We start from the raw sequence: 18,215 nt of genomic DNA, 5'->3' as shown, positions 1-18,215 counted from the left end.
ACAACTAGCGATCGCTAGGTAGCCACGACCTAAAGCATCCCCTGCTTTATGGTCTATTTAACTCTAAATGGACCATAATTTACTAAATGAACATCATGCTGTATTGAAGAAGACTTGAAACTAGAGATTGAGACCATAAACTCATGTTTACAATGTTTACTGAGGGAATAAATCAAGAGAGAAGTTGAATCATTTTCTCATAGTCTTCCATACAATCAGACTTCTTTTTGCAACCAGAGGAGTCGCCCCCTGATGGTCATTAGGAAGAATGCAAGTTTTAGACACTTCCTCATTGGCTTCACTTTTAAGTCCCAGAGGTTGCTGCCTCATTTTTCCACACTTTTGCTTATGTGAAAACATACGTTCTAAAATTCACCTGTACAGTTCTGCTTGTGGCCAGTGTGATCAGGAGGATTTATTACAGCATGTGAGTGTTTTTTAAGTAAACTTGAAAAATCCGAACCTATATCCTTTAAACCTGTATGTTTACACGTGCAATTTCATTGTGGTACATTTCACTCATATCACATAAAGGCTCAAATTCACTCTGGTCAAATACAGCAACTCTCAGAGATGTTTACAGTGGAACAGCTGCCAGCATTTCTCTCATGGGAAGATAACAGATTGTAGTCTGAGATGTGTTTTCTGCCCTTTACAGTCTTTGGTATATATTTATGATATAGGATATGTATGCACTAGCTGCATATGAGAGTATATATATATATATATATATATATATATATATATATATATATATATAATGTATGAGAAAGACAAATGAGAAATGAGCAGTAACACCGCTTTTGTGCGGGAGAACCTGCTGAAATATCAATCAGATGTTCTGGTGAATGTTAGGAAACGCACAGTCTTCTTCAGCCTTTTCAAATAATGTATTGCTGTGTTCAATGACTGTATATGTGACAATACTATACTGCCGTATGTGAAAGTGACACTGTATTCATAGTAATATAGTGAGTGTAATAATATGAGTTATTTCAATGTCATATAAAAATATTTGCTATCATTTAAAAAAGAAATAGGAATGGAGTGATGTAGCTGCAGCATGGATTGAAGCTTCAGATATATTGAAATTACTTTTATGTTTTGGAATATTTCATTCACAAGCACATGGCAAAAGAATAACATAAAATGATGATCATATCAACAATCATCCATGTTGTAGGTAAGTTACTGGTATTTTAAGAGTGTTGCTGTCCTCCCAATAGTTACAGTTCACCCCAACAACAAAAATACATATTTTTCCTCTTACTTCTATTTATCAATCTAGGTTGTTTTGGTGTGAATTGTTGAGTGTTGGAAATACAGACCTTGTTGTGAGCAGTTTCATGTAGGAACTATTTTCTTTCTAATGAGCTTCACCCGCCAACAGTATCACAGCGCAGAAGGAACCGTGCATCTATACTCAATACACCTAGCACACCTAGCACTGAGCTAGCTGACTGTACAGAAACTCCCACCAACACATCTAGATCAGGGGTGTCAAACATACGGCCCGCGGGCCGGATCCGGCCCGCCACGTCATTTTATGTGGCCCGCGAATCCGCCAGATATTTTATAAAATTAATAATAATAATAATAATTAATAATAATTTAAAGTTAGACTTGATAATAAAAATATCCCCATAGTCGAAATTATGAGATAGAAAGTCGAAGTTATGAGATAGAAAGTCAAAGTTATGAGATAGAAAGTCATAATGATGAGATACTTAAACACAATAGTCATAGAAGCAGCTCTTTGGTTGGTTACTGTACATTTGAAATGGAAATGTATTGTGAGTACATTGAAGATACTTTAAACGTGTCTTTACAACACATGAAATACTTCACGTGGGATTGTGCAAACGCACCCTTGAAAGGATTTTAAGCATTGAGCAAAGTTATTGTAATAACTTGTGTTTGATATTTGTCTTTGCTATTTTCTTTAATAGTTTGATCTTTGATAGAGTAATCTGGGTTTCTTAACCCTAAATTAAAAGGATTTAAGTTATAATAACAGAAATGTGCTTAAATATATTTTTACATTTATATAACTGCATGTACAATATTTTAACACTTGAATAAATAATAATCAAATGCAGAGACAGTTATTTACCAATATGTTAGGAGTAGATACATTTACACAGTCTTACATTTACAACCGGCCCTTTGAGGGCGACCGTGATGCTGATGTGGCCCAGACTGAAAATGAGTTTGACACCCCTGATCTAGATGGATAAATAGCGCCACAGGTAAGAGGGAACATATGTATTTTTGATTTTGAGGTCAACTGTCCCTTTAACATTTCAGTCCTGGTTGGTTTGCCGACCGCTGTGGGAACTGGTGGTAACAGCAAGTGCAATTTGCGGAGTGGCGACTCTGTCTGTCTAGAGCAAATCCAACAAAATGGTGGGCTAAAAGAATTCATCAAGTTGCAATGTGTTAATAAAAAATACAATGTCATCCAACACGGAAATACTGAACTCATGATCAAATATGTGCATCCCGTCCAATGAATCCCCTGTGGATTCATTCTCAATTTGAATTTGCAACATAAGCGTCTTCCGCCAGTAACAATAAAAAGGTTATTTTTCATTTCCCCCTGTCTTTATGAACGGAATGAGTTTTCTGGATTGTTGACCTGACGAAATGAGGTAATTTAAAAAAATCACTTCAGGCTTGTGACAATTCATGACTAAGAAATGAATCGATTACTTGAGAAATAGATGAATCAATACTAAAATGGAGACTACCAGTTGCAGTGTTTACAGAGGCTTCATTGGGTCTAACGGGAAACTGCTTCTCTTGCAACCCTTGGCGATGAAAACACAAATTTTGCCACAGAATTTCTGTTTAAATCACTTTAAGTAAGTAACAGAATGACATAAAGCAGAAAAAGACGCACACCGTGTTAACAATGTGTCCTTTTTCACTCTGCTTAGACTTTGGGTATATTGATTCTGAGAGATTTACGTGGAAAAATTCCCTTCTGTGAATGTATTTCTTAAAATACAGCTGGAAAACACAATTACATGATATATGTTGCATGTCCAAAACAAATATTTAAAGCTCAGATATAAAGATATGCTATACTAACCAGCCCACAAAATGGAAACTAATGTAACTTCATCCGGTATCCTGCACCAGAAATATGTAACTCTGCCACTCAGCACAATGCAATAATGGACCTGGGAAATGACATTCACAGGTTCACTCCCATTTAAAAGCCCGTTCTGCCCTTGACACAATGAAGTCCAACGTCAGTTTAATTAAGTGCATCTTTATGTTTCCTGCTCCTCCTCCATCTCCTCTCTTTTAAAGGGGTCGGTGTTTCCTGTGCCGAGGTCCAGCACTTGCAAGTTGGACAGGTGTGCCAACGAGCTCTCGTCCACAGAGTCCACTGACAGGCGGTTAAACCTGAAAGGAGGAGGGGAAAAAGAGAGGCATTTGTGAGGTGTTTTTCCCACTTGACAGTTGATCAAAATAGACTTTTGATGACCTTTCAGAGGCTGAAAGCTAAAACCCTTTCATGCAGATGGGACGGTTGAAAGACAACAGGGGACATTTGCAAATCACATGTGTCATCTGACAGCTTTGCTCCAATCAAGGATCAGTACAGTGGGACTTGTTTATGGAACAGGTGCTTCACTCACTTAACATCGAAGCACTACTGAAGCACAGCAATCACCTGCATCCAGGCTCATCTATCACTGAAAATACTTGCATATGTTGCATATGAACTTCAACAACTAGCCAACATGCAATAAACATGCAATTAATAATGAATGCACGCACATGAATCCACTTCCCCCCAGGCTGCCAGCTGTGGGGGGATTTTGGTGAAAAAAAATAAAAGAAATGTGGCAACAGCTGATATGAACACCAGGAAGAGCACGACAGCCTGGAAGGGGTCAAGGCTCATAATTGCGAGCTGCAAAGCAGCTAGGTTGAGGTCAGGCTGACAACCAAACAGAACAAAAGCCTTGAAACCTCTTTACCCTGCTGCCTGGTCGCTGCTTTCAGCTGCAGTGCTTGTGGGTATAAGCCTGCACTATGTGGAATAAACCAAAGTGGAACATTTGCTGAATGCACAGCAAATGAAGAGATGGAGAGATTAGATACCGCACTGCAGTACTCTGCAAAATGAAGCTCGGTCAACTCATAGTAAATTGAGTTGATTAGTAACAGGCCAGGACAGCAGAGGTACTTTGAAAAGTTTATCTCAAGGTTCACTTTTATGAGGCAAAATCTCATTCACATAACACTGAAACTAAGATTGAAAGTAAGTTTCTACAGTTTATTTAAATTATGGTGTGAGGAGTTGAAAGATTTAATGTAATATTACTATTGCTAGCTGTTTTCAGTCTTTGTGCTAAGCTAAGTGGCAGTACTGTAACTAGCTGCTGACTGTAGCTTCATAATTATTTTATTTCTTTATTCTATTTCTTTATTTTATTTCTTCATTTTGCAGGGACAATGCACACCAATCAACAGTCAAACTGCAAGTGAGCCAGAGTCAGCCAGAGAGGCTAGTTTTCATCTGCTGTCCCCGGCCAGATGTTTGAAGGCAGCCTAAAATTAAAAAGATTAAAATTAAAATGGAATTAAAATGCATAGATAAACAGACAGTAACGTATAGACAAAACCAATACACATATAAGCAAAAGAATAGTGTACATAGGACACTAGAGCCGAGCAGACATAACAGGCAGCAGCATGCGTCAGGCAGAACAAACCCACCTACAGTACAAGCACATATATAACACTGAGGCACATAACATACACATCAAAGTGGAAAATAGCAACACTGAGCAAGACAAATGCACATATAGGCGAAACAAGAAGGCAGGACAGACAGTACATCAATGCTTGCACGCCTGATTGGCAACAAGCCATTCCTTAAGGCTATGTTTGAATGTTTTGATCGTGTTTTGTGTGCGTATGTGTGATGGCAGAGCCTTCCACGAGTGTGCTGCCTTCACAGAGAATGCAGATTTGCTAAAAGAGCTTGACCTATGTGAAATGACACAAGCACCTCTTGAAGCAGATCTAGTGTGTCTGCTGCGTTGAGTGCTTTGTTTAATAAAATCACTAAGTGGAGGCGGGGCCATACCGTGTGAAATTTAAAAAACCAGACACACATCAGTGAATTTAACGAGGTTCTCCCAACTCAAGGTATGGTGTAGGATGAGGATATTGCAGTGATGGTGACGTTTGGGTTTTTTATCAAGTGTTTTTAGAGCTTGTTTATGGAGAATATGAATAGATTTTAATGTTGTGCTGCTGACTTGTGCCCAGCTGGTTAAGCAGTAGGTCAGATGGGGGACAATCATCGCATTAAAATACAGTTTCGCAGCCTGCATGGTTAGACTGTTTCTTATATATATAAAATTCATGAGATTACATTTTAAGACCCTTGTCACATGTTTTACCTGCTTTTTAAAAGAGAGATTAGAATCAATAAATAATCCTAAATATTTAAAATCTGACACTACCTGTGTAGCCTCTCTCCAGCAACATAAACATCTGGCTCCGGTGACACTTTGCAAGCCCTCTTTGTGAAGAACAAACAATATATACTGTAAGTATTTCCCAATATGTTAAACTATTGCTTTACATTTAAAGTTTCAGAATCTAATTCATGCACAGTCCGACGCTACTTTCATATAGTCAACGCGCTTGTGAGCGCTCGTGAGCTTTACGCACTGTGAATGTCTGTCTTTCCTTAGACACTTTCACAGGAATCAAAAGCAAAGAAATCCGATCCTTTTCATTGTCCCTAAACTCACTCTGAGCTAATTGTGAAACTATGTTTTTAAAAGGGGAAATAACACTGGTGTATGTCTTCCCGACTGCAGCTGTCTCTTTGATGCTCACAGAGCAGCATAAACAAAAGCAAAGATTTCCTCACGGCCATTCTTTGGTTGCAATTGCATCATCGTTTCCTGAGTGGAGCTCAATCCAAAGGGAAAAAAAAGCCCTGAGGACGGTGAAGCGTGTCAGCCTACTGCCTCTTGCATGTGTCTTGCAGCTACTTTCGAAGTAAAACAGCTTATACAAACAATCGTTGGGGATGAATGGAGTTTAACACCCGCTCAGAAAGAAAGTACTTATTTATCAGTAAAAAGACTGAGTCTAATGACTACAACCTTCTGATTGATAAGAAATGGTTTCAGTTTCCCCTACCGGAGGAAGATGCCTTTGATGTTTGGAGTGCCTTCAAATGCTGAAGCAGGAACACTGGAGATGCGGTTACTCTGCAGGTGAAGGTACTCCAGAGACTCAGGAAGGTCAGACGGGATGTGTGACAGCTGGTTGCCAGACAGGTCTAGCGTCTAAAATTACAAGATTCTCAATGAATAATGAACATAATGAAATATTTTCCCTGGTCTAAGTGATAAAATACTGTAAAAATAGAAGAATTATACAGAATTTTGCTTTAATATGTGAAATCCCTTTTCCACTGCAGAAACAAATTTAAAATGAAATCGTTGCTGAGATTGTTCAGCAGTGCAAACCCGTACACTCGCCTCGACCTGACTTGACACGGACACATGGGAATCCGGCTCACCTAGTCGGTGCTATCAACACTTCCTGTACATGCCCGAAGCCGGATAATAAAGCATTCATTTATCTGCTTCCACTTAATACTGACATATTCTCTTAGTGTGCCTGATACTCAAAGATCCGAAAACTCAAAGGTTTGATGTATTTAGAGGTCTAACCCGGTAAATACCATTGGCTACACGAAGTGGATGTGGTAACCGTGACGTCACCCATTGGTTTGTGGGATGCTGTTTTGAAGCCTCAAGTTTGGCATTTTGGCCGTCGCTGTCTGGGTTTTTTGCAACCACAAGTGACACAAGAGGGTGGGGTTAGGTACAACTGAACGCTGAATAAGATATTTTTAGGCGACCAAAATGCTATTATTAACTCCAGGTTGCAGGTTAAGGTCCTGCAGTGGACAAGGGCTACAAAACATCTTGCACTAACATCTGACATGTTTATTCCTCCCCCAGCCACTCACTGTGAGCGCACTGAGCTCCATCCAAGCTCCCTGGTAGGCTGAATTCAGTTTCAGCTGATTGTCGCTGAGGATGAGCTTCTGTAGCTTCTCCATGCCCGTCAGTGCACCGTCTGGGATAGAGTTCAGCTGGTTGTTCTTGATTTCGAGCACCTGCAGGCTGCGAGGAAGACCCACGGGCATAGATTGAAGGCTGTTCCCCGACAGATTCAGGGTTTCCAGAATACGCAGCTTCCTGAATGCCTCGCGGTGTACTTTGGGGCTGGTCAGTTTGTTATAGCTGAGGTTGAGCTCGGTCAGGGAGTACAACAGGGACAGGTCATTACGGCTAATTTCGGTGATGAAGTTGTGGAGCATCATTAGGGTCTTGGCCCGCTTAGGCAAGCCCCTGGGAACTCGCTCCAGCAAGTTGTTGTACATGTGGAGAGTGTGCAGTTTCTTCAAGCCCTAGAGAAAATGCAACTGTGTTATGCAAAAGCAGTTGAGCATCTCTTCCAGCATGTTCTTACAATTGAAGATACAACCTGAAATGTCCATGTGTTTACACAGCTCAGCTATCATGTTAAAGATCCAAAAGGATATTAAATTGAATAGACCTGTACCTGGAAGGCAGTCGGGTGGATGGAACGTGAGCGCAGCTTGTTATTGTGGAGGAGCAGGTACTCAAGCTTTCGGACAGAAGCGAGAGCGTCTCCGGGTATACTATTGATGGAGTTCTTCTCCAGGTGTAGCAGCACTAGATTGCGAGGCAGACCCTTGGGGACGACACTCAGGTTGTTATTTGACAAGTCCAGATACTCAAGGCTGCTCAATTGGCTGCCAGGAGAGAAGAAGAGAAGGAGAGAAAGTCATTAAATCAGTTCTGGGAGCTTTCTGTCGGATGCCGCAACACAGAAATAACATAGTCTTTGTAGAGTGAATGCTTTTTTCTGGTAAACACTTGAAAACACATAAATCAACGCTTTTTCTCATTCACACTTGGCAATAACAACAACATGTTAGAATATGTTAACCCCTAGGGGTTTGTCCACCTGAAAGTCTCGTTGTCCATGCCTTCATTGCTGAGGAGGTTGTTCTGGAGATACAACTCTCTGAGGTTTGGCAAGTTGTCAAAGGCCCCCTCTGGGATTTTCTCCAGCTTGTTACTCTGAACAAAAAAGAGCAGTCATCATTTACCATATTCATGAAAGAAAAGAAACACAATGTATATCTTCCACCTGACATCTAAATACAAAGTTAACAGGGGCTGGACCTTCAGATGAAGACGGTAAAGGCTGGAGGGCAAGTTCCTTGGGACAACCCGCAGGAAGTTGCTGGACATGGTGAGGATCTCCAGGTTGTAAGAACCATTGAAGGTATGGTCAGGAAGTCCTGCATCAGTCAACTTGTTGTTGTGGAGATACACGGACCTAGGAGCCATGATCAAGCGACATTGCCATGTATAAGTGGACATGATTCCATGAACAAGGTTTACATTTTACACAAAAATGCACAGTCGTACCTCAGTTTCGGTTTATGGCCAAACGTATATGGGTAGATCCTTGTAAGCTGATTAGCAGCAAAATCAGCACTAACCAAAGAGGGTGGTAGGACTTTTGGTGCTGAGTTGAGCTGCAAGCACAAGAAAAGAAGCATGACGGGACAGTGTTACTGTAGAGATGGCAATGTCCACCGGTCGGTTGGTCGATCAGTCCACCACATCAGTTCTGAGTGAATTCTCTCAACCAATACTGGATGAATTGCCGTGAAATTTTCTACCGAAAGTCATGGTACCCGGCTGATGTATCGTAATGACTTTTCATCAGTGCCATCAGCAGGTCAATATTTGTAGGGTAGCTTATCTGGTAAAACACGCAGGATAGACTCCACATCTACTCGATGGATTGTCTGTAGACCAGTGGTCTTGTTTTTAACCATGCACGATTAAACTTTCCATAGCCTTTTATCATGGTTCTGTTGGACTCTTCTGTTGGAATCCTTGATGTTTTCAAATGTTTCAGTTTTAAGAGCTTCTTAGATTATGTCCACCCTAAAAAGGTTAGACTGTGTTGTCTCTGCAATTTTGCAGAACTAAAGAACAAACCATTTATTTTCCAACTAATTATGAAAGGCAGAAACATTGGAAATGGTGACAAACAAACTGGAAAATAACACAAGAGAACAGACCCAAGATGCCATTTACCAGACAAGGCACAGCTGGAGTGGGCAGATAACCGGAATAAGGAGGAAAACACTATGATTGGGAAACTAGACAACAAGGACCAGCAACACAAAGGCAGGGCTGACGAGGCTGGACATAAACAGGTGTACAAAGGATGACATCCTGGCCAGGAACACATCAGGAACACAGAGAGCAAGCACAGGAAACTCAACTTGTAAAAAAAACAACCACAAAAGGTGTAAAAGTGGTTATAGGTGTAAAAATGGTTTAGTGTGAACATAATCTAAGTAACCCTAAAAACCAAAACAACTAAAAGAGTCCAACATAACTATGAAACCCTAACCAAGTTATTAGACTCAGTTGCCCAAATATAACCAAAACCTTAACCATAGATGCAGAGAAAAAGCTCATATGAACTTTTGGGAAGAGCCTGTGTGATGTTTTGGAAGGCAGTGACAAACTACCTATTTTGTGCATCATGTACAGGGAAGAAATGTAGTATGGCAAGCTGTGTACCCCTTAGTACAAAGCAAGGTTTTTTCACTTTTGTCACTCGTACCGGAACAAGCGCTACATTGTACCAAATAACAAATCCGAGAAGCACTGGTGAGATTAGATGTTCACTTAGAGCTCTCTCCTTTATAACATGGTTTATGGATTAAAGCAGCATGGGTGTCTTTGAGGCTTAGTGAGCACTTAAAAATCCTCTATTCTTCCTGTATCCTGTTTGCCTATTCATCTCTGTGAAGGCACAAACAAATCTGTCCATCCTTTCTCTCTCGCTCTGTGTCCAAAAGGGTCAGTAACATTTTAGCCCTCACCAGCTGGCACAGCCATACTGGAAGTGATCACAAGCATAAGCTCGCATAGAGTGTATGACAGGAGACTGCCACCTCTCTCTGCCAGCTGGCTTTATGTCAGGGTATCAGAAGAAGAATAGAGCTACATTATTGTGAGATGAAGACAGAAAAGATGAAGTCGCCATTGAATCATGGAAGCAGATTTGAGGTCAGCATTGAGAGCAAACATATGAAAGTCTGGTGTGTGACTCACCTTGTTATTTGCCAAGTATAAATAGGCCAGCTCTTCAAGCATCTCAAAACCTTCATCTTCAAGGCCTATAAAGAGAAACACATTACAAATGAATTTACCTACCACCACAAGCTGATAAATATCTTGACTTGATAGACTAATCTGCGCAGAGGTAGAAATAACACGTCACTTTTGCTAATATAAATTGTTTCGCTAAGTTTAGCCCAATGATTTGTTGGCAACAGCGTGGAGCACCAACACAAAACCTCTCAAGATAGTCTGCTCGGCTTTGTCCTGGTTCTCTCGTTCCTCCAGCGGGCCCAGCAATACGGCCTGGGCCAGCAGCATGTTGTCAGTGTTGGCTCCAAGGAAGCGGGCGGTCAGCTCCAGGTCCTGCAACCGCAGACAAGCCTGATCTTGGTATGTCCGGGCTGGGCGCTCGTTAAGCCTGATGTCGCAGGAAATCGGACCCATTGACAGGTATTAAGACTATCTGCCATCACTGTATAGAAATAGCCATTGCTTTGTTTATAAGGCTAAATGCTCAGCTAGCAGCTATTTGCAGTATTGCACAATTATTGATAACGTATTGTTTGTAATCCTGTATCACTGCTAACCTTTGGTCAGTGACACTGATGATTCATGTATGCTCAGTTCAGCTTGACTTCAGACTGACGTAATATTTTAGGAATCAATCAAAATAAAAGGAACACACTCATAGCTTCTACCTCCAAAGACTTCGGTGAACAGCAAAGCATTGATCAAAACACTGTGGGGGCAACTACATGGCAGGTTCAGAAGTCCACCCATATGTTACTATTTGTAAAACACATCCAGTCATTTCTTCTTTACACTGTAGCCAGGTACACAATCTCATCCTATGGTGTTATCACACAGACTTTTTTTTTTTTTTCCAATAGAGGATAATGGTCAGGGAGAAAAAGATCTACCAAGCTGTCTGATCATCTTACCACCGCTGTTAGCCAGAATGACAACGACCAACTGCCGTTCAGCTACACCTCTAGCAGAAACAACAAAGGCTTAGTCAGAGAAATGACAGACCTACAACTGGGGTTTGAAATTTTCTTTAAGACGAACAAAGAATTCACCACCGCTCGTAGGAACAAGAGGGCAGATCCCTGCTGCATTGTTCTCTAACGGCTTGTATATGGGTGCAAATCCTAATTTGTGTTATTATGGGTGTTATGTGACACTGATAAAGCACAGCCATCCTCAACATAAGCATTAGCTGTTCTGCTGAACATCCTGTTATCTAGATAAAATCACTCTGATGTCCTGTTGATTGCCCTCCCTCTCCTGGATGTGGTTATCGTCTGGAAGCAAAGTCTGATGTTATAGGAACAGTTGAATTGGAGTAAGAATTGATAGCAAGCTTGGAAAACTATACAGACCCACTGCTGAGCACGACCAATGAGCACAAAAGAACAAACATTGCAGACAAATGTGCCTGTAATCTGGTCCACCCCACCACTGTACACTGTCTGTCTGTTTTGTCTTAGAGTATGTACCATTGGTGGTAAGCCAGTTGTTCTGAAGGTTGAGCGTCTCGAGCTGATGCAGATGGGAAATGTGCTCCACCGTTATCACCGCAATTTTGTTGTTCTGGCATCAGGGGACAAAACACAGACAGCAAATACAAGTTCAGAAGAGATTTTGCACTTTTCACTCGCTAACTTCTGAGCAGAATTTACAAATTGTGGACGTGCGTTACTGTTTATGTGCGCGTGCAGTTGTGTGAAAGACCTGCAGAGAGAGCTGACGCGTTTTTTCATCCAGCTCGGCGGGGAACTCTGTGAGGTCGACTCCAGCGCAGTCCACGGCCCCTTCTGCCGTACAGCTGCACTCCGGTGGACATTCGAGTGGCTCAGATTTCGTCACCATTGCTGCGATGGAGGTCTCCTTTACTGGCTCTTCCTCGTCCTCTTCCTCTGGTTCGAGAGGGGCCTGGCAACGCACCAACACCGAGGCCAAGAGCAGCACACTCAGGGCCTGCAGGAAGGAATGCTTGGAAAAGGCCATGTCCACTGCTCTCCTGTTGCACAAGCACATGGACAGTGAAGTTAAAAACATCAGGAGTGTTTTGTTCCTGGGAACAGGATGTCTGCTGGTGGGTCTAGAAGGAAAGTCAGGGAAATACTATAAAGACAGAACTATAATTGCAGGGGCAAAATTATTTACAATAGAATTTCCATTTGTATTAAACTGATCAAACGTGCTTTTGTGATAATCAAAAATGACATAAATCTTTCCTCATCAGTTGGTGATTTATACGTCTGAAGAGGGAAATCACAAAGCTGAATAGTATTTCCTTCACTGCCATTTTTCTGAGTAAACATATAATGCAATCAAGCTGCGTTCCTCTGAATCGTCCGTGTGGGGCGTACCTCCTGAGGTAATTTTGATCACACTTTTTGACAGAGCCAACAGGTTGAATCAGCACACACACCCTGTTAGCCAGCTGCTAAGTGATTCAGGGATTCATCAAGGGTCAAACCCCTGTCAACAAGTCAACTCCAGCTGCATAACTGAAGCTCTGCAACTGACATGGTTGAATACACACTCCCTGATTCTTTTCAAAGCACCCCAAAATAAATTGCATATTCTCCGTGTTTGCCACCTGTTGGCTTCAACCTTAAACTGGAAAATGTTTCAGAGTAGACAGCTCGTCATGACGAGAGGCAAGTGTTTAGGCCGGACGCTGACTGATGCTCAATGACAGACCGGAGCGTGAGAAAACAAATCCTGCTGCAAGGCAAAATAAAAAGCTGTATATGGGTACTTTAAAGAGGCACTGCATAGATGTCAAAATCCATTTGGGAGTCAGAGGGTGTACTACTCTTAGTCTTATGAAAAACAGTGAAAATACCCAGCACCTCATCATATATTAATTGTGCCTTATGCCTCAAATAGGACTTGCACAGTGTCTGAAATATGCATAGCTCTGAAGGGCTGATCGTCACTCAATGAGCCTTTTTTAATGAAATAGCCTAAATTTTGACGTGTCATAGAAATAATAGCACGTGTGAATCATCAAATTAATGATTTTGCTGATTTTTATTAGCTGCTTCAGTTTCCGGTTCTTGGTATGGTGCATGCTGGCTCACTGACTCAGTGGGACACTTAAACAGAACAGAGCCATCGTTAATGTTTATTCTCACACCTTTGTATTTCCTGCTATGACATGTCAAATTGTCCGCTGTGAAAGATACCTATTATAAGCAGCATAGAGGAGAGGCCGGGAGTTCTATTTTCTATTTTCCAAGCAGTGATTATGAAGCTGTGCAAAGTATAACAAATAACATTACTTTTACACTATGTAACTCTCAGCCCAGCGTGCCTCAAGAGATGGTCTACCACTGTGGTCCAGAATGAAATGTCTCATACTAGATAAATTGTCATGAAATTTGGTGCAGACATTCATGTTTCCCATAGGGTGAATTGTAATAACTTTGGTGATCTTCTGACTTTTCCTCGAGCGCCATCGTCAGCGCCAATACCTGCAAAACTATTGACAGCCTCGGCTGCACTTTGTGATGTCTCTGTGTAGTGCTAATTAGAAAATGTTAGCCTGCTAACATGCTAAACATGTTGAACATAATACCTGTTAAACATCAATATGTTAGCATGCTGATGTTAGTATTTAGGTCGATGCAGAGGCGAAAGAGTGGATCACAGATCAGAAGTCATGATCCCCGGGTTTATCAATATGCTCGCACACTTTACCATACCTATATACCTTTCTATAATATGACCCCCCCCCCCCCCCCTGGGGCTCTGTAAAGTGACTCAGATGACATCACTTGAGTAATCTCAGGTTGGGCTCCAAATGTTTACAGATTTCAAATAACAGAAAGCTTGTCTTTCGAATTGGGGGCGTGGAGTTAAAAGGATGTGGTCATTTACCGGGCAGGGAGGATGTAAAGATTGGTGTCATTATGGGAAGTATAGGATCCAGGGTTTTTGGAGCTTGACCCGTACTAGGGACTGAAATTCAGTATCTTCCACCTCTCTTCTCCCTCAAGTGACCCTACCAAACACTAAATCACTGGAGTGCTCCTTTAATTAAAGCAAGCAAAACACAATTTTGTGTCCAGTATGACTATGTGCTGCATCATTTCATTTCAAATAGTTTCAATCCACCAACACTGGCCTGTCCTCGCAGGGCCATTTCTAACTGGTGTGTAAAAAGAAGAAAACTGTATCATTACACCTAAAAACATATCTAACTGATGGAGGGTTTGCATTGTTTACGCACCAAGCCAACAACAACAGACAGCAGGTTCTCTGTCCTCTCTCTCTCTCTCTCTGCAGTGGCTGAAGCTTCAATCCTCAGCAACTGGAAGGGCCAATTTGAAATAAAGAGAGCATAATAGTCACAAGCTTTCCAATTAATTCACACAGAAGCATTTACAGGTATTTGCAATACACTCCTCATGTATAGATTAAATAGAACAACATGTATCTAGCCTTTTTTTTTGGCAAAGCCAGGAAAAAGCCCTCTAAATGTGTCCACCAATGTTGATAGAAATATTACAAAGGGCCATTCAATGCAAATGTCTAAAAGCCAACCATCAGCCTTTTCTGTTTGTTGCAAGAAAACAAATACCAGAGGTAAAGTGGCAAACACACACGCACACACACACACACACACACACACACACACACACACACACACACACACACACACACACACACACACACACACACACACACACACACACACACACACACACACACACACACACAGAGAGAGAAAGGCAGCATGCATAGATGCAAAGATGCTGAGCATTTTAAAATGACTTGTTTTCATGCGTCTCAGCTGAGCAGATGTTGTAAAGTGGCTTTACCATTCCGTTAAGTAGTCTGGTTCTGGTCTGAAATCCACATGCCACATTGTCATGCATGGACGCTGACACTTACAGTCCAAGCTCCACAAAACATAACATAACAGCCACCCGTAAAACACGCAGCAGTAAAGTCTGCCAAAGCAAGGATCTGGTCCACTACTTTACCCCGTCCGACCAACGTTTGCAGAGACGCACTGAAGTCTGACGTCCAGTCCAAACGCAGGCTGTCCCATAGCAGACGAGGAGTCACACAGCCACACCAGATACCCTCCAGATGTGGGAGAGAAAGAGAGTGGGAGAGGGAAAGTTAAGAGAAAGAAAGGAAGGGGAACAGGCGAGAGTGAAAAGGAAGGGAGTGAGTAAGAGAGACGGTTCCGACCTGAATTGGAGCCAAAAACACACATTCTTTCCCTTTTTTCTGTCATATTTTTTTCCCGGGAATTGATTCCCCCAGCTTTAGTGGAATATGTTTGTGTTCTTATAACTTGGTCACATTTCCACTGGATTCGACATAAACAATGCCAATGGTTTCAAGTGAGATTATAATCACAGGGATAGGAGGCCTCATCACTTCAAATAGATATGGTCTGAAATACACATGCCACTTAAATCTTGGATTAAACATAGACTTGCTTTCTATTGTACACAAAGTAGATTATGGATAAAAGATGTTATAGCTGGAAAAAAATCGGTTCCTCTTCTTTGTTGACATGAGATAACTTTCATTTGACAGACATGAGTTGTCCTAAACGTCCCAGGATTAAATTCAAAAAGTGGAAAAGTAGCCTGCCATAAAGGGGCGTCAGGATATGATCTAATGTCCCACGTGTTTCTGGATTAGGCCTCTTCTTCAACAAGCCTGACTCCCGTTAGGCCCAGCGTGTCAACATCTGCTACCATTACCATGCATTAGCACAGTTCACTAAACTTTACATGCAGAAGAGTTCTGGGATGATTCATCACAGTGGGTAGTCAAAATATGCTTCAACTAAATATTTATTTGGTTTGGTTAAAACCAAATACCACAGTTGATCTTGTTTTTTGTGTGGAATGCGTTAGAATAAAACGGTTTACAAAGCCTAACTACAAAATTGAATTAATCTGGCTTTTTGACGTCCGTACTATATAAATAATTATTATGTGATCATAAGAAAATTGGATATCAGGATCAATACCACATTTATGTCTGTACAGTAGGAATATGACGCTTAGCTAGTGAAAACAGGTTGAAACAGCTAACCAAGCTCAATTATTAACGGGATGCTATTTTTTGGCCAGGAGAAGTTACTTAGTTAGTTTTCTCTGCTCATTGCCTCCCAACCTTACGGTGACAACAGCTGTTTCCCCTTTTTTCCAGTCTTTAAACTGAGCTAAGCTAAGCTAAAATAAGCAAAGCTAAGCTAAGCACCGGCTGTATCTTAACATTAAATGTTACTGCACAGAGATGAGAGCGGTAGGCAAGTCTTCTCAGCTCACTTCGGACTCGAAGGCTAATAAGCAAATTTTCAAAAATATTCCTTTAATTTCCATGAAAACAGCATGAAAGCTAGCTAGTGAGCTAAGCACGGCTAGCCTTAATTAAAGCTGAAAACTAATTACTGATTCTTCTACGTACTTTGAAGATTATCCGAAGGCAGAGAGCAGTATTGGCCTTTTTTAGGTATTTTGTAGGTCCTAGTTAAATTCACAAGCCTAAAAAGGCTTAAAATGAAGGCATTACAACCTTTGTATCTGTTATGGGGTTTACACAGCCAGTTTAATTGCTTCTGGAGATCTCAGCAGCTATAAAAAAAAACAAATGAACCCACATGTATTTAACAGCCAATTTTGAATTCATGTACAAAAGAAATGTTAATTTTTTTCCATTCTTATGGGTCCCTAATTTGCCCAGAGATATCCAGATTGTTTTCTATTAATGTTCTAAAAAGCAGCTTAAACTTGATTGATTTCTTATATTTCAAGGAAAAGGCTGCGTCATCTATTACTAATCTATGAGAAGAATGCTAAAAGTGTCCATTTGCTACATTTATCGGTCGAGTTCCACTCACATCTGAAATTGAAGCCTCCAGTGTTGTCTTCTCGAATATAAATCTCCGGCTTAAAGCTATTTGTGCTGGAACTGCAGACAGCAAGTGCAGACAGGAATGAAGACAGTGATGAATGCTTGGCCCGGGGAGGAAGATACTGGACTGGGTCCCTTGCGGTTAGTGAGAGTGATGGGGTTTTGGGAGCATCACTTAGAGATCACATGCCTGCTGAGCTGCTGTTTTCAGAGAGAGGCAGACCTCGGTTTCTGGCCTTGAATCCCCCCCCCACCCTGAAATGGGAGAAAACACACTCGGATCCATGCTCTGCTTATTACTCATCATATTTTTTGGCAGGCTCTTTTACACCCCCGGAGGGACTCTGGTCACTGCGTCACGCTTTGAGTAAGTTTCCACTGTTTCACTGGAACATATTTTGGACAACTTTCTTAAATCAATGGCCCCTCCAACAGGTTCCTTTTACAACTGTTTTCAACAGGTTGTTATGTTTCATATGTGACACAGAACAGCAGGGATCGTGCGAGCTATTAAAAAGACACCGACACTGTTGCCCCCCTGTCATGTTAAAGCATGGACAAATGGTCAAACAGCCGCAGCATAATACTATTTTGTTTACAGTTCAATCAATTACAGCTGGGATATTGCCTGGTCCTGTCTGCATTTGTATAAACCAATTCTTTTCATCTTTTACTTGGACAAACTATTTTCCACTGAGCCCCGCTCTTTAAAAGGGCAGCTTTCCTGTCTCATGTAAAAGCAGACCACGAAACAAGGTTTCGAGTCCCACCCAGTCGAACACACCAGTGTGTTTGTAATGCAAAAAGTGTCCAATAAAGCTCCTCAGCTGCTGCCCTCTTAGTCATCACTGTTAAAACAACTCTGCTAATCCCACAAGTGTGACATTTATTACACCATGCAGCATCTACAGCAGGCAGTCTATTTGTTGGTTAGTATATTGCAAGCAAACGTACAACACAGCACATCTTGCTGCAGATAATCAGTTCCCAGGACAGCAATGACGTGTATACAAGCTGAGCCACTGCTGTGTTACATAACTCTCAGAAAGTAGCAAACATTTTAATCAGGCT

At 41.4% G+C, this 18,215-nt stretch overlaps 1 protein-coding gene across 2 annotated transcripts; it reads right to left on the bottom strand.

The window, feature by feature from the left end:
- Positions 1–1,081: 1,081 nt before the first annotated feature.
- Positions 1,082–15,096, bottom strand: podn (podocan). Of its 2 annotated transcripts, XM_076107477.1 has the most exons (11): positions 14,491–15,096; positions 11,979–12,267; positions 11,744–11,837; positions 10,236–10,300; positions 8,523–8,632; positions 8,274–8,430; positions 8,053–8,168; positions 7,624–7,837; positions 7,025–7,468; positions 6,184–6,332; positions 1,082–3,414 (listed from the first exon to the last, which is right to left on the bottom strand). In XM_076107477.1, the coding sequence occupies exons 2-11, from the start codon at positions 12,252–12,254 to the stop codon at positions 3,279–3,281; spliced, it is 1,761 nt and encodes a 586-aa protein (XP_075963592.1). In that variant the 5' UTR covers positions 12,255–12,267; positions 14,491–15,096; the 3' UTR covers positions 1,082–3,278. The 2 variants fall into 2 exon arrangements, with proteins under 2 accessions (XP_075963592.1, XP_075963590.1); XM_076107475.1 differs by lacking the exon at positions 14,491–15,096 and having other exon boundaries at positions 11,979–12,532.
- Positions 15,097–18,215: the final 3,119 nt, after the last annotated feature.

Source organism: Anarhichas minor, unplaced genomic scaffold (genome assembly GCF_050575085.1).
Source record: "Anarhichas minor isolate MPS153535 unplaced genomic scaffold, ASM5057508v1 ptg000039l, whole genome shotgun sequence".
NCBI lineage: Eukaryota > Metazoa > Chordata > Actinopteri > Perciformes > Anarhichadidae > Anarhichas > Anarhichas minor.
The sequence above is the reverse complement of the archived record's forward strand: the minus strand, read 5'-3'. Positions and strand labels throughout refer to the sequence as shown.

Bases quoted from the DNA above. Each gene is read 5' to 3' on its own strand.
- podn (XM_076107475.1), bottom strand. From the start codon at position 12,305: ATGTTTTTAACTTCACTGTCCATGTGCTTGTGCAACAGGAGAGCAGTG. The intron at 7,469-7,623 runs GTACAGGTCTAT...CATTTTCTCTAG, and splicing joins TCCACCCGACTGCCTTCCAG to GGCTTGAAGAAACTGCACAC. The intron at 3,415-6,183 runs GTAGGGGAAACT...TCCTCCTTTCAG, and splicing joins ATCAAAGGCATCTTCCTCCG to GTTTAACCGCCTGTCAGTGG.